This window comes from Idiotropiscis lumnitzeri, chromosome 5, assembly GCF_059441095.1.
Source record: "Idiotropiscis lumnitzeri isolate Australia: NSW breed Sydney's pygmy pipehorse chromosome 5, RoL_Ilum_1.0, whole genome shotgun sequence".
NCBI classification, from domain to species: Eukaryota; Metazoa; Chordata; class Actinopteri; order Syngnathiformes; family Syngnathidae; genus Idiotropiscis; species Idiotropiscis lumnitzeri.
This window is the reverse complement of record NC_142395.1, coordinates 24,715,841-24,729,848: the sequence shown is the minus strand read 5'-3', so window position 1 is coordinate 24,729,848 and position 14,008 is coordinate 24,715,841. Positions and strand designations below refer to the sequence as shown.

The 14,008-nt window shown below is 40.0% G+C and overlaps 2 protein-coding genes across 9 annotated transcripts in view; one reads left to right on the top strand and one right to left on the bottom strand.

Annotated features, from left to right (window-relative positions):
* The window catches only part of smyd3 (SET and MYND domain containing 3), a 44,793-nt gene extending 40,680 nt beyond the window's left edge, over positions 1-4,113 (top strand). For all 4 annotated transcript variants that reach the window (XM_088297307.1, XM_088297306.1, XM_088297309.1 and 1 more), the window contains exons 11-12: positions 3,697-3,805; positions 3,986-4,113. In XM_088297307.1, the coding sequence (XP_088153433.1) occupies positions 3,697-3,805; positions 3,986-4,084 (208 nt within the window). In that variant the 3' untranslated portion in view covers positions 4,085-4,113. The remainder of the gene's footprint in view (positions 1-3,696; positions 3,806-3,985) is intronic.
* A 5,258-nt stretch (positions 4,114-9,371) lies between these two features.
* The window catches only part of kif26ba (kinesin family member 26Ba), a 72,333-nt gene continuing 67,696 nt past the window's right edge, over positions 9,372-14,008 (bottom strand). For all 5 annotated transcript variants that reach the window (XM_088296649.1, XM_088296653.1, XM_088296650.1 and 2 more), the window contains exons 26-28: positions 12,424-12,671; positions 11,187-11,337; positions 9,372-9,624 (exon numbers count right to left, since the gene is read on the bottom strand). In XM_088296649.1, coding sequence (XP_088152775.1) covers positions 9,476-9,624; positions 11,187-11,337; positions 12,424-12,671 — 548 coding nt within the window. In that variant the 3' untranslated portion in view covers positions 9,372-9,475. The remainder of the gene's footprint in view (positions 9,625-11,186; positions 11,338-12,423; positions 12,672-14,008) is intronic.

Genomic DNA, 14,008 nt, shown 5'->3' with positions numbered 1-14,008 from the left:
TGCATTAATTCACCCCCCCCCCATAATGAACGTAACCATGTTTGAACATTAATTTAAATAAAGTGCAGTCCTTAAATGAAGTTTGCATGCTCAGTCCTCATATTACTCATTTACCTTCCGCTCACAATTATTTTCAACGTCTCCTTCTTCGCACCCATGACCGCTTTCCACATGCTCTTCTTTTTTATGTCATCGTGGAACGTAAAGTGGGTCCATGAATCCTCTCATCGCTTTCTACCAGCCGTGGACATAATCTCGCACTTTTGCCCGCAAATTTCTCTCCTCTGCTTTCTTCCCGGGAGTGTGATTTGTAAATTAATAACTTTGTATTTATGCAAAAAGAACATTGTTGGAGGATATATAGATATGAGGGTCTTTATACTTTATTCATCTGCCATTGTTCTGTGCTGCTCCGATTGCTGTCGGAGTTCCCTCTCTCCATCTTCCCTCATTGCGTATTCTTTTTCTTCTTCACGCTGAATTTTTTTTTCATTTATCGGCGTTGTTGTGCATTTCCTACATGGCTGCTATCTCCACAAGGCAAATATTTTCCTGCTATTGACAGGGATGCATTTGTCCATATTTTACGTGATCTGAAATATTTTCTTTTTTTTTTTCTTTTTTTTTATTACATACTTGGAAGCTGTTATTGTGAAAACTCGACAGAAGCGAATGCCATGCAAATATATTCCATTTGGACTTTTGCTAGAATGAATGTATTGGCATTGCTCATTTAAATTAAACTTGCATTCATTACAGCTTTTGGCCAGAATACAAAACACAATTAGGCAGGCTATAACTAATCTCTCCTCCGCATTTGCATTCAATAAGATAATCCTTGTTTCCCTCTCACAAACAGCTTGCTGTGAATTATATTTTCCGCTGGATTTCCCTGGGAAGGCAGGCCTCCTCCTTCCACGAGCGTTAACGTCTCCTCGGTGCCCTCTTCTCGTTCTCGTAGCCCAGAGCTGTGGCCTTCTAACGAGCTGCCTTCCACAGGAACTTATTTGCTCTTCGGGGAGAATTGAGGGGGGGGGCACCTTAATGAAATAATTGTAATCACTGCCAGTGTATGCATACAAAGATGAATTATAATTGGAGTTGCGTCCACATGTGTGTTTATTTGCTCGACGTGGCCCGCTTGACTTGCCTCCTCGCTAATTAAATCAATACTCTAACTTGTTATTATTCATTCGGCACTAACACCGATTTAGTCTTTGAATTTCCTGTTTAATGATGATGTTCCTTAACAGGGACAGGGAGCAATTCTATAAATGCTTGACTCTCAGATTAGGAGCTTGTTAGCCTTGAAGGTAAAAGCAATTAGCCTGTTTGTGAAAATAATGTAAAATAGGGTTGCAGCTTTCAATTACAGAGCATTTTAGTCTGATCTTATTCAATTATAACCTAAAAACACATCTCAAGAGAGTGTGTGTGTGTGTGTGTGTGTGTGTGTGTGTGTGTGGCTTCAGTCCACAAGCAAATGATTCAGATGAAACTTCTGAGTTATCTGTAATAAATGTTTGGGAGCATCAAAATATTTCAAATGCTAAACATGGAAGTAGATTTAAATTGACATCTGTGTGTGTGTCCTTGCACGAAAGAATGATCACTGGTTGACAAAGGAGACTTGTAAAGAGGGAGTTTACCGCGTGAAACCGACATGCAAAGTGAAAAATTACGCCCCTCACCGACAAATTGTACGTGACATGAAATTGTACATGACTTATTTCTACGTGTGTTTCATACCTTGGACTGGTTGTCAACTAATTGAGGTGCACATATTAACAAATAGGCTTTCACATTTACACCTATGGGGTGTTAATTCTTCTCTTGTTTTTGGAATGTGCGAGAAAGCCAGACGACCGTATTTTCCGTACTATAAGATGCTACTTTTTTTCCTCGATTTTGAACCATGCAGCTAGTACAACGGTGCGGCTTTTCGGTGGATTTTTCTTTCGCCACTAGGGGCGCTCTATAGTTCAGAAAATACGCGAAATAAATCTAGATTTATTTTTTATTTTTTTTATTCTCTTGGGTCTGTTTTGTTTTAATTAGCAAAGTTTGCAACTCATAGTCTGGTGCGGCTTGTATATCGTTTTTTGTTTCATGAAGAAGAAGAAGCTACATCCACATAAGAAGGACACGGCTCAGATTATCACCTCCATCCACAGAATTAATTAACTCACGCAATCTCAATTTTCTCTAGTAAGGTTTAAAGGCCCCCTCATTTTCGACTCTTAACGTTGCCTCCAATCTCCCTCTAAGGTAGTGATGGGAAAATGAAGCTTCAAATTTGCTTCATGAATCAGTTGTTGTATTTTTGAGTCCTGTAGATGGCACTGTTGCTTTAAATAAAGGATTTAAAGATTTCAAGTCAGTGTGCTTTCAGCCCACTGTTGAACAGAGAGTGCCATCTACAGGAGTCCAAAAATACTACAACTGGTTCATGAAGCACATTTGAAGCTTCATTTACCCATCACTACTCTAAGGTGCCCGTGAACTGCCACAATATTGTCAAGGGCCTTCTCTTGACCTACAAAAGAACTCTCCCGATATTCACTTTGCTTACGTGAGCGAGTGTTATTGTTCAGCCGACTATTCTTCAGAAAGAAACAACCCCAATTCAAGCATCCGCACTGAATACACGCAGCAAGAACGGAGATTGGTCCGACCCTTGAGAGGCTTTTTAGTCTCACTCGACTTCATCTGGAGCGTTTTCTTACGGCTTTAGCGAGGTTACATCAACTCATTTGGCATGGGTAGCCAAGACAGTGGCTTGTCGAGGGACATCGGAGGAAATGGAAGCGAAGGCTTACGAGGGAGGACTGCAGGAGAGCGGAGAGCGGAGAGTGTCACCCACTTTAATCCCGACAACTCGCTGCACAAATATAAACGAGAAGGCGGCGAGCAGAGAGTATGATAATAAGGAGGGAAAAAAAAAATTGAAGATTAAAGAGGAGGACAAATAAATCCAAAGTTAGGCGTAGCTCCAAATAATATCCTCCTGCGAAGACTCTGGTGTGTATTTATGGTGATGGAACACAATTACCCCCATTTTCATTCATCATTTATTTTTTTGCACAGCTGTACTCGACGTGGGTTTGTGTTGGTGTGAACAAACGGATCTAGTCTGTGTTTGACACCATTTAACAAATTCATATTCCTTTCCAGGAAAGCAACCACAATCTTACACTGTGCACGCTTGCCATCTTTCTTGTGTCGAATGAATGGAATGCTAATAGTATGGTCTTTTATTTGTACAAATTATTAACCAATTTCAAGTGTTGAAATAGCTTAAGAGCAAATCGATTTACTCTCTTGGACACTTCAACTCTCTGGAAAAATGTTGATTCCGCTGCAGCCTTGCGTCACTATGTTGCCTCAAGATTATGCCAAACGAGGATGAGCACTAGAGAAAATGGATGCATGAACGTCCCGTCAAGTCTACTTGAACGAGTAAACACTCAGCTTTTTTCTACGGTAACATCAACATCTATCCGTCAGATGTCTTCGCCGCAAAATATACCGCACACAGAGTGGGCGTGGCATCTGTAAAGCTGACAGACTGAATTAACAATAACGGGAATTGAATGCAAAAAAATATCAAGTTTGCTGCTTAGCCCACATCATTACTTCTCATGGTCGTATTTGTTTCACCGTAAATTAATCCAATTCATTCTTCTTGCCCTCAAGACGTTACTACCCCGACCCCCATCCCGTCCATGGAGTCCAGCTGATGAGAGTTGCAAAGCTGCAGCATTATTTGGGGCGCATTAAAGATGCTCTGGACACCTTCAAACAGGTCTGTATAAGAACTTTAGATTTGGAAACATTTGCTTTTAAATTGTATTCACTGTTTACATGTCTATTTAAAAGATTAGAGAAATTCACCGGCGTCTTTTCAATTCACCCAAAAGTTGAATATTCCTCACTTTTTAATTTTATATGACTAACTGAAAGTGTTGGCGTTTGTGTCCACCAGGCCTTTGAAATCCTCAAGATCACCCACGGCATTGATCACCCCTTCGTGGCTGATTTGTTGGTCAAGATGGAAGAATGTCGCTTTGAGATGGATCACTAATTAAATTTGATAATTAATGGAACATTCAAGACGGCTCTCATACGTTTTTTTTTTTCTCCTCCCATAACGGCAGGTGCCGTCATGAGTCCTCCTTGCTTGTTTGCAAGACCTGACAACAAAAACAGTTCAAGTCCATTTAGGTGTGAGATTCTTGTCACTTGTTTTGTAATCTCTGAATTCCATGGCGGTGAGTTTTTCCGGCGTGTGTATGTGTCGGTGTGTGTGTGTTTATAGCAAAGGCAGCCTCTCAAAACATCCATCCTCCCCTCGCCACATATCTATCACACACACTTCCCGTGGTAATCCCTCTTATTGTGGGTTTTTCTGTCAGTGTGTGTTAAGGCTGAAGAGTGTCTGTGATGGAATGTGGTAATGCTACACGCACACACACACACACACACACACACACACACACCCACACACACACACGGGTGCATGGTTGCCTCTTTGTAAAAAGGATGACAACATTTCCTCTGGGAGGGTAAAGTGTGCGTTTATGGGTTATGGGAGGATTACAGTGACATTGTTTGCTTTTACAAATAAAAGGTTTTGCTTTTCTGACACTTTTCGCTATCTCCATGGAAAAGACTGGTCGATTAGTCAGCTGCGAGTAATTGGCACCTTACCATAGTTGCTCAGATTATTATTATTTTATTTATTTTTGCACCAACAGTGTGATAGAATATAAAGCAAGAGCTCTATTAATCAGGAATATTGGTGGCACTCGAGTATATTGAAGAATTTAATACAAAGGTTTATTCGTGATGCAGTCCGTGGATGTCACACAATGGAAAGAGCAGAGGTTCACGTTTCAGAGGGAAAAAATAAAAATATAGTACTTAAATAATTAATGGCTTGAATTGAAAAATGTGTTAAAAAAATTGAGCCACTGTAAAATCCAGTTGTAACATTTAATATGCTGATTTTTAATTTTTATTTTTTTTGACATACTAGAGGGAAGCCCGCCCACCATTTGGAGAATCACTTTTCGAGACGATCTGGTACAATGCAACGTGTGCCTGGCAGATTGTATTGCATGGGTATACTTTTCCAAGAAATCAAGCGCACTGCGTCCATTTTTTTGAATACATTCCTTTATTTACATTCGGCCATCTTGTTTGTCCACCAACACGCTGTGTCAAAAGACAGTTCCAGCCTTGAATCATGCACAGAGAATATCACACGTGACGCGCTTCGGAATTTTCGCACTCGTTATAACATTGTTGACTCAACCGTTTTGCAGATTGGCACTTAAGACTGACAAAAAAAAAACAAAACAAAAAAACACTCATACAAATAACACTGGTCAACAACAAATTTTAATCACAAATGGCTTTATGTGTCGTGATATATATTTTTGATGCAGATTTCAAAACGGTTTTAAGATTTAAAAAAAAAAAAATGTTTTAAATTCGACCCTTAAAAGCTTGCACAATACTGATTTACCATAGCTAATTCATAGCTGTAACATTTCAGGAAAAAAAAATCTGCCTCTGGCTTAATTCATAAATATTAGTAAATCTATTATATATATTACTATTTTGTATTTTATATTTTTATTATATATATATATATATTACTATTTTATATTTTTGTTATTATATTATTATTATGAAAACCTGATGTGCTAGAGGAAAAAACAAGGTCAGGTTTGGTATCAGCACAGAAAAATCATCTAGAGAAGTTTACTTACATCTCTGATTTAAAAAAAATAAATAAAAATGTGTTGACCAGTGTAATCAGAGTTTTGATTAAATTTGGTATTTTTTTTTACATGTAACAATATGAAAACTCATAGTCTGGAAATCTGACATCCATGAACATCAGACAGTGATTTGGTCACTAATCCACCTCGAGAACGGGGTTTCAATATTGTAACGGTCGTTGATAATGTTACATCTACTAAAATTCGGTTAACCATATTCCACTTTTTCATTTTCGTCTTCAATCCTCAATATGACCAAAAGGAATAAAAGGTGAGTACATAAATGATATGTGCACAGTATATACAGTTGAACCTCAAAATATTCATATGCTGGACAACATTTTGATAGGAAATATTCCCAGAATGTTAAACATCATGTTAAAAGAACAATTATTTGAAATATTCTACATTTCCATTTTCCTGTTTTTCAACAATTGCTTTTACCCTTTGCACCATTTGAACCATTTTGACTTTTGATTGGACTCCTTCTTAGCATGGAATTTAGGCCAAAATATATTTAAAACATTTAAAAAAGTCAGAAATGCATTTTTTAAAATTCTCTCTTTTTTTATTTTATTTTAATTGGTTGTCTTTATTGTAGGATTTTCAACTAAAACTTTCAATTGAACAATAAGCATGTCCTGTGTAAGAATCATTTTGGGGCTTAACAGCATATTTAGTATATTAAACATGTTTGGCAAAGTATATACAAGTATCCTTTTTTTTATCTTAACTGCATAGTAACCTTTAAACACAGTAAGGCTTAAATAAATACACAAGAGCTGAAATAAATAGACTTTGATCCACTATGAGAAAAACAAATAAAAAACATTCCGATGTTGCACTTTCTGTATAAACACATCACAAGGCCAGTTTATCAAACATACTTGAGCATTTCTGCTCTTCCCAGGAGATTACCTCCTGTCTGCCTCCGCATGTTGAGATAAACGACTTTCACTTAGTCAGCCAGCCATGGAAAGGTCCAAAACCTCACACAGTTTATTTCCTGCTACCCTATGTCATACATTATCTCCTCCAATTTGGCATACATTGAACTCTGAGTAACAAATGGCTCAGGAGAAGAAGGAGGTTAGTGAAGTATCCAAGCTGCTTTCGTGATGTTCAAGATTTTTTTTTTTTTTTAAAGGTTATTTCTGACACAAATCACTCTTTCATAGATTTATATTTGTACAAACATTTAGAGCATAAACATCTCAAGCACCATCGAGAAGGATATAAAATCATGTAAAAGACACGGAACACAGCAGAGATCACTGCCTCTGAATTTCAGCCCCCCCCCCCTAACTTTAATCCTCTTATTTCATTATATATATTTTTTTTCATTAGAATATTTATATGCACTGACATCATAACTCCACTGCTGCAAACTTTTTTGGCCATAATTCCTTCTTATTCTAATTTCTAGACTAAAACTTGCAACTTTGTCCCAGTGACAATGGCATCACAGTAACGCAATATTTATCGAACGGCATTATTCAATTAAACCGAAGTTCTATTTTCCATGGCTTTCATGGCTTAGTCCAATTTAGTGCCTCCGAGGCTTCCACTAATTGCGAAAATGACATCTGTGCGAAGGCTTCATTAGCCCATGTGTGTTGCAGATCCCGTGACATAAAGTCGAGAAAATGATCATCTCAATTGAAGCCCAAACGTGAGCTGTAAATGCAAAGACGCGTTATGTCTCCTAAGTAATGCGGCTAGAATCTCTACATGGTCCCATTGCCTCCGGTTATTTAAAAAAAAAAAAAAAAACACACATTGACAAGTCATCGAGTTTCTTTACAAATAGAGCAGAACAACACGGATACAAAGAACAGACAAAAAGCGTCCATCGATGGATGCGCCGAGGGGGGAAAGAAACATTCATGCGCTGCTTCGTCAACACGGCAAAGCCAGCACATCCTTACGACATCAGTGAGTAGCGTAGAAACGTTTTTGAGAGTAGAAAGTCAAGCTTAAAACACCACCAAAATAAAAAGATTTATTTTTTTTAACACTGTGTGCTGAGTGAAGTTTCATCACCTATTTGGTCCCTTTTTTAAATTTGATAAATAACCTGATTGCGTGGATTCTTTTAGCTTTTTTAAAATTTCTTAAGTTACTAAATTTGGGTCTTTTGGCCGATGTCAACAAGTAAACATCCTGTTTCAGCAGGGTTCGAGTTTGATCGTAAGCATAATGGAGCGGCTCCAAACAAACAAAATCGGTCTGTTAGGTTTGTAAGACCCGACATTTTTAATATGCATCGTACAGCGCTGCCTTCAGATGCAAGTTACCTGATGTTTTTTTGTTTTTTTGCTATGACTTGCTAGCAAAAATTTGAAATGTGAGCTCTGTATGGAGGAAGTGACTCACTTCACAACATGCATGGGAAAATGAAGCTTCAAATGTGCTTCATGAACCAGTTGTAGTATTTTTGGACTCCAGTAGATGGCACTCTCGGTTCAACATTGGGCTGAAAGCGCACTGAATTGCCATTTTTTTAAACCCTTTATAAAACCAACAGTGCCATCTAGATGACTCAAAAATAACAGCTGGTTCATGAAGCAAATTTGAAGCTTAATTTTCCCACCACTATGCAGCAGCTTAGTGATTGGGTTTTAAATTGGATCGGCAAATCAGCGTTGTTGTTCGATCCAGCTTCTTTTTTTTTTACGCAGCTGGCTAAAGTGAAGCCCCTTCTTTGCCAGCAGGATTTAGAAAGAGTAATCCATGCCTTCGTTGCGTCTAGGCTAGATTACTGTAATGCAATTTTTTATTTATTTATTTGTTTTCTTTTTATTTATTTATTTTTTTTGTGGTTGTGAATGAAGTCAACTCAAGGCAACACTGTTCTATATTTGTAGTTTGGAGTCAGGTGGGTTATACTTCAGCTCACCCGTGAGCATAATGAAGATGAGCGCTTTTGAAAATAGATCATAATAGACCCCCCGCCCCCACAGAAGGATGAATTTACTGCCTGCGGCTCGGCTCCCACATAACTTGAACCCTGCGCATCAGGATGTTTGGCCATATATGGAAACAATAACCACCTGTTGTGTGTCCCGTTTCCAGATGGCAACGAATCAATCAAAGATACTCATCTTTAGTATGTTTGACTATGCTAGCACCGTACGCACGCTATGTCGACAAATTCAAGGAGCGTCTTGATATTGTTGAAATGTTAACAAGGCACTTTTTTTTCTCCTCTTCAAGTCTGTTTGTCCTTCTGGCTCTGACTTGCTCTTGGTCTTCTTTTTTTTTTTTTTTAATGACTGCACAACAGGGCCTGCTGTGGGCCCCGGTTTCTTGTTTTGTACTTGTTACAGATCCATATATAAGATGCAATAAAAAAAAAAAATGGCAGTATGGGTCCTGTGCCGCCAGTTGGTTGTTTGAAAGCTTCCTCGTGAACTGCCTGTTCAGCTCGTTCTGCCCTTCCAGATGAACAGACAGGCTCTCCCCAATGGCCAGTTAGCTATCTCAGTACATCTCTAATTGATTCATCCATCACCCATCCTGCTCACCTACAAGTGGAAGAAGTAAGGATTATTGGGTCAGTCCATCATTAGAACCCCCCCCCCCCCTTTTTTTTTTTTTTTTTACAAATATCCCAGAAGAGAAGCCGTTATTTGGGAGCAGTTTCTATATTGACAGGAAAAGTGTTCCGTCGCCTCGCTGCGCAGCTACCGATGTCTGGATGACACGTCGAAGCAAGTGATCATCATGAGGTGAGCTTTGCAGAAGTTCACTCTATTCTCCAGTTTGTCCGTCACCGTTTCCAGAGCTTCCAAATACTCCAGTGAGTCCACCTCGTAGACCTGCTGTAGCTCGACTGGACGAGAAGAGAGGAGAAAATATCGTCATGTTTCAGGTAACTGATGGGGGGTGCGTGTGAACCTGGGGAACATGCCTTTTTCCCGCCACACTACAATAATTACACAGCCACTCCAGTAGTGGGCAGTGGCGCTCTCATTGCTTATTGTGCGCAGCGAGTATTAACTCTACGGTGTAGGTGTACGAAAATGCTATTATTTATAGTTGCGGCGGCGAGTGTGTGGTGGGGGGGGGGGGGGCATGCGAATTGTTTTCCTCATGCTGGGGGGGGGGGCGTAACAGAAAATAACTGAGAAGCACTGCTCTAAGTAATGTGAAAAGAAGCCCATAACCTAAACCAGGCTTGGGTAAACTACGGCCCGGGGGCCACATGCGGCCCGTTAAACGTTTTAATCCGGCCTACCGAACTTGAAAAAAATTAAATGAATTATTTTGAATATAATTATATATTTATATATTTTTGAACAATTATTTTCAAAATACTGTGGTTTTTCAAAGACATATATATTTTTGTAATGCTTTTGTCCACTTTCATTTCAAATTAAATGTATTTTTTTTTTTTTTTGGAGTTTACCAAAACACTCCATCCATTTGCTCCCTCTGTCAAATTTTAGAACTCATTGTGGCCCGCCAATCAAAAAGTTTGCCCACCCCTGACCTAAACAGTTTATAAAGATTTAATGAATCACCTTGGAACAGACCTAAATTTTCACAATTTCCTACAAGCAATTCAGGTCACTTGTAAGTGTGAATTGAAGCTTGTATCATATCGGTTTCCCTTTCTGAAACCCAAATGTTTTGTCGAACCATATATGGGCGTGGCTGTCCATAGCATCTGTGGATTGCTGTGATTTATTAAAACAACCAAATTAGGATTCTGAAAATGTTCCTGAAGGGATGAACGTTATTCTTCCACCAACTGGTCAGTGTGATGTCGAGGGACTCAAACTCCTTTTTCAGAATGTCACTTAGTGTTTAATTATGTTGACATCCGATTTTCAGGCACATCAAACCAATCACTGCGTTTCATCACGGCATGAAGTGCTAATTTGCAGAGATTTATAGTGACTCTGTCAGCGGAGGCCGCTGCTTATGGTTTTTTTTTTGCACAACTTCATCTTTGTAATGAGGCTTTTGTGCAATTTAACTCTTCTGTAATGTCCCTCTTTATGTGATTGCACTGACAATCTTCTGGCTGAGTCCGATCACGTTTCGTGCATTGCCATCCTCATTCAGCCGAGGAAAAGCAGCACATCCGGTTTGTGTTGCCCTCACAACGAACCCTCAAGTCAAGTCACATAGAACCGCATTCATCACACTTCCCTGTCCACGGTATCTAATCAAGCTTCTTCATTGAGTTGTCAGCCATGATGTTCGCTATCGAGGATGCGGATGCTGTTCATCGCCAATGATGAGCAAGTTCATCATCATGCCCCGCTTAAAGTGTGTTGTCCCAGTCGATGAAATAATTTAAATGATCCTTGTCATTGTGTAAAATGAAGAGCAAAGACTTGACAGTTTCAGTTTCAAACCGCGCCATGTGCTGTAAACTTCACTTACACTCGGAGGTCCATGCGTTCGGCTCCAGCATCAGGTGTTGTTTGGTCTGCTCCAGTTCTTTCTTCAAGCACTGGTATTTGGCTCGAAGCTCGCTGATACGCTGCTGACGGTGCTCCAGTAGGCGAAGCTTGCCGTTGACGTGCACCGTTCCCTGAAACACACACCGCCACAAAGTGAGTGCACACTCTATTAAGGCGACTGGAGCAGCTTCTCCCGGACTCACACATTTTCATAAAATCGCACTTTGCATATTCCTTTTGATGAACTTTTCTGGCTACTGAGGAGAAGCTGAAGCTAAAGTGTTTCTCTTTATTAGTGCTTTCCTTTCTGTCGAAGAACACCGTGCCATCATTTCGCATCAGATTAATATGTGGCAGCCAAGTCCTGAACTATAAATTGCATTAGCCATCCAATGTGGGCACCACTGCCACCCACTGGAGTGGATGAGCAATTACACTGAATACTAGCACAGAAAAAAAAAAGTTCCCTGGAGTCTCACGTCCCCCAATTTGAAGAATAAAATAAATAATTGGGAAAAATGAAAATAATAGATATGGTAAATAAATAAAACTGCAACTTATTGTAATATTGTAATATTTCTATATTGCATTGGTTGCTAAATCCTAATCATATTCTGCCTAAACTAGTGGTAATACAATACAGACACACACTTTATTTAATTAATTTTTTTTTAACCACACCACATAAGCATTCACAGTGCATGGTGGGAAAAGTATGTGAACCCTAAGGTAATAACTTCTCCCAGAACTAATTAGAGGCAGAAATCAGCCAAACCAGAGCCCAATTAACGTGACAAGTTTGGAGGTGTACAAAAAAAAAAAAAAAAAAAAAAACACACACTCACCAATTTTGAGTTTTCTACTCTCAAGTAGCATTGCCCAATGTGCACTATGCCGACAACGTCTCACAATACCAAAATTCAATTAAGAATTGTTAACTTGCATGAAGCTGGAAAAGATCCTAAAAGTATCTCTAAAAGCCCGGATGATTCAAATGTAAATTCAAATGGCTGATGCATCGGCACAACAAACTAAAAGAGTAAGTCGATAGCTGAATAAATTTCTTCTAGAATGGTCTAGTCAGAGTCCTGACCTCAACCTAATTGAGATGCTGAGGCCTGCACTCAACAAAGCGATTCCCGCAAAAATTTTGCTGAAGAATTCTATCCCCCATGTGCTGTGAAAACAGCAGTTGTTCCTCAGTCATTTCATCTCACCTTGTCCCTTCTCTTCTGCAGCCGCTCAACATCATCGATCTCATACACCTTGATCTCAAAAGCCTCCGCCGCGGCTCCCGGACCTCGTAGGGTTGCAGAGGCGGGCGGCCCCAGTGGTCCGTCCACCCAGCATGCACCTGGACTGGAGGAGGAGGAAGAAGAGGACGTGGCTGCCTGTTTGGCGGAGCGGTGAGGAGACGTGGAGGATTCCAAGGTCAGTGCCGGAATCAGCCGACGACGCTGGAGACCTAAAAATATTGTAATTGAGAAACGGTTTTAAAATATACACATAACGGTAGAATCTAATAATGTTGTGTAGCGTGACACATACATTTGTGATTTTAAAATGTATTTGTACTGTAATGTACGTTGAGCAGCATTGCTTTAAAATTCATTACAACTAACTGTATTAAAAAAAAAAAAGTACTATACAAGTGAACTATTTTAACCCTGGCTGAAGTTGATCCCAGCTTTGGTTAAACGGCTGCGTAAATCCTGGACTGGTCACCATCCATTCTGCCCCCCCACCCCACCCCCCACCACCCATTCTCCGCCGCAACTATAAATTATAGCATTTCCGTTGCAAAACAAACCGACACCGTAGAGTTTATACTCACTGCACACAATGAGCAAGGAGAGCGCCACTGCCAACTACTGGAGTGGAAGTGCAATTACACTTTATTGTAGTACAGCGGGGGAAAAAAAAGCACGTTCCCCAGGTTCACACACGCCCCCCTCAGAATCGCTTCTATTTGAGAAGCACTGAATTAAGTTAACCTTCGCCTATCGTACATATATTCCCAATGAAAAACATGTTAGCACTTTTATTATCCATAAAACATCCACAGCCAAATATTTTAAGGTGAAACATGCCGATTTTATTTGGAGGTTTAATGAGGTTATTTTGTTCAAGCTGCACTCTTAGTGTGGCGCAGAAAGGTCAAGAAGAGACATTTGGATTTCATTATGTAGTAAGAAGCAGCGACATCCCACGAAATTGGGCTCGAGTAGATGAAAATGGTTGCGCGGTGGAGAGGACATGGAATAAGAAATGTCATGACAAGTGCATGCGAAATCCTGACGGGAAAGTGATTCTTGACAGTGAGCAAGCTTTCAAAAAAAATGCGCGCAAATCCAGACGTGACACCGTCTGGCAGCAGGTGATTCTGCACTCCAGTCCCACGCAGAAAAAAAGGTTATTCCAGTTGAAATCAATAATCAGACGCACACTGTGCTGAGCTGCCTGTGTCAAAGCTGATTTGACGCACATAGCCCTTGTCATGCTCATGCAGCGCTGTGCGATTCGGCAGCCATATTAAGGCTCCTGCGTAATGTGCTCGCCAATGTCGATTCATTAGAGCCAGCAGCAGCAGTTCCCCTCTACCATTTCACACATGGCTGGCCGAGGTCACCTTTCCTACCTGACTCTTTGTGCAAGCACATTCCTTGCACAGCACACACACACACACGCGCGTCTTTTTATTTCTACTTTCACTGCTTTTTGACGCCCCTAAGACTGTACTTTGTCACTACGTGGACTTTTATAGCTCCTATCGATCGATTGGTTGAAATACTGGTCTGAAGC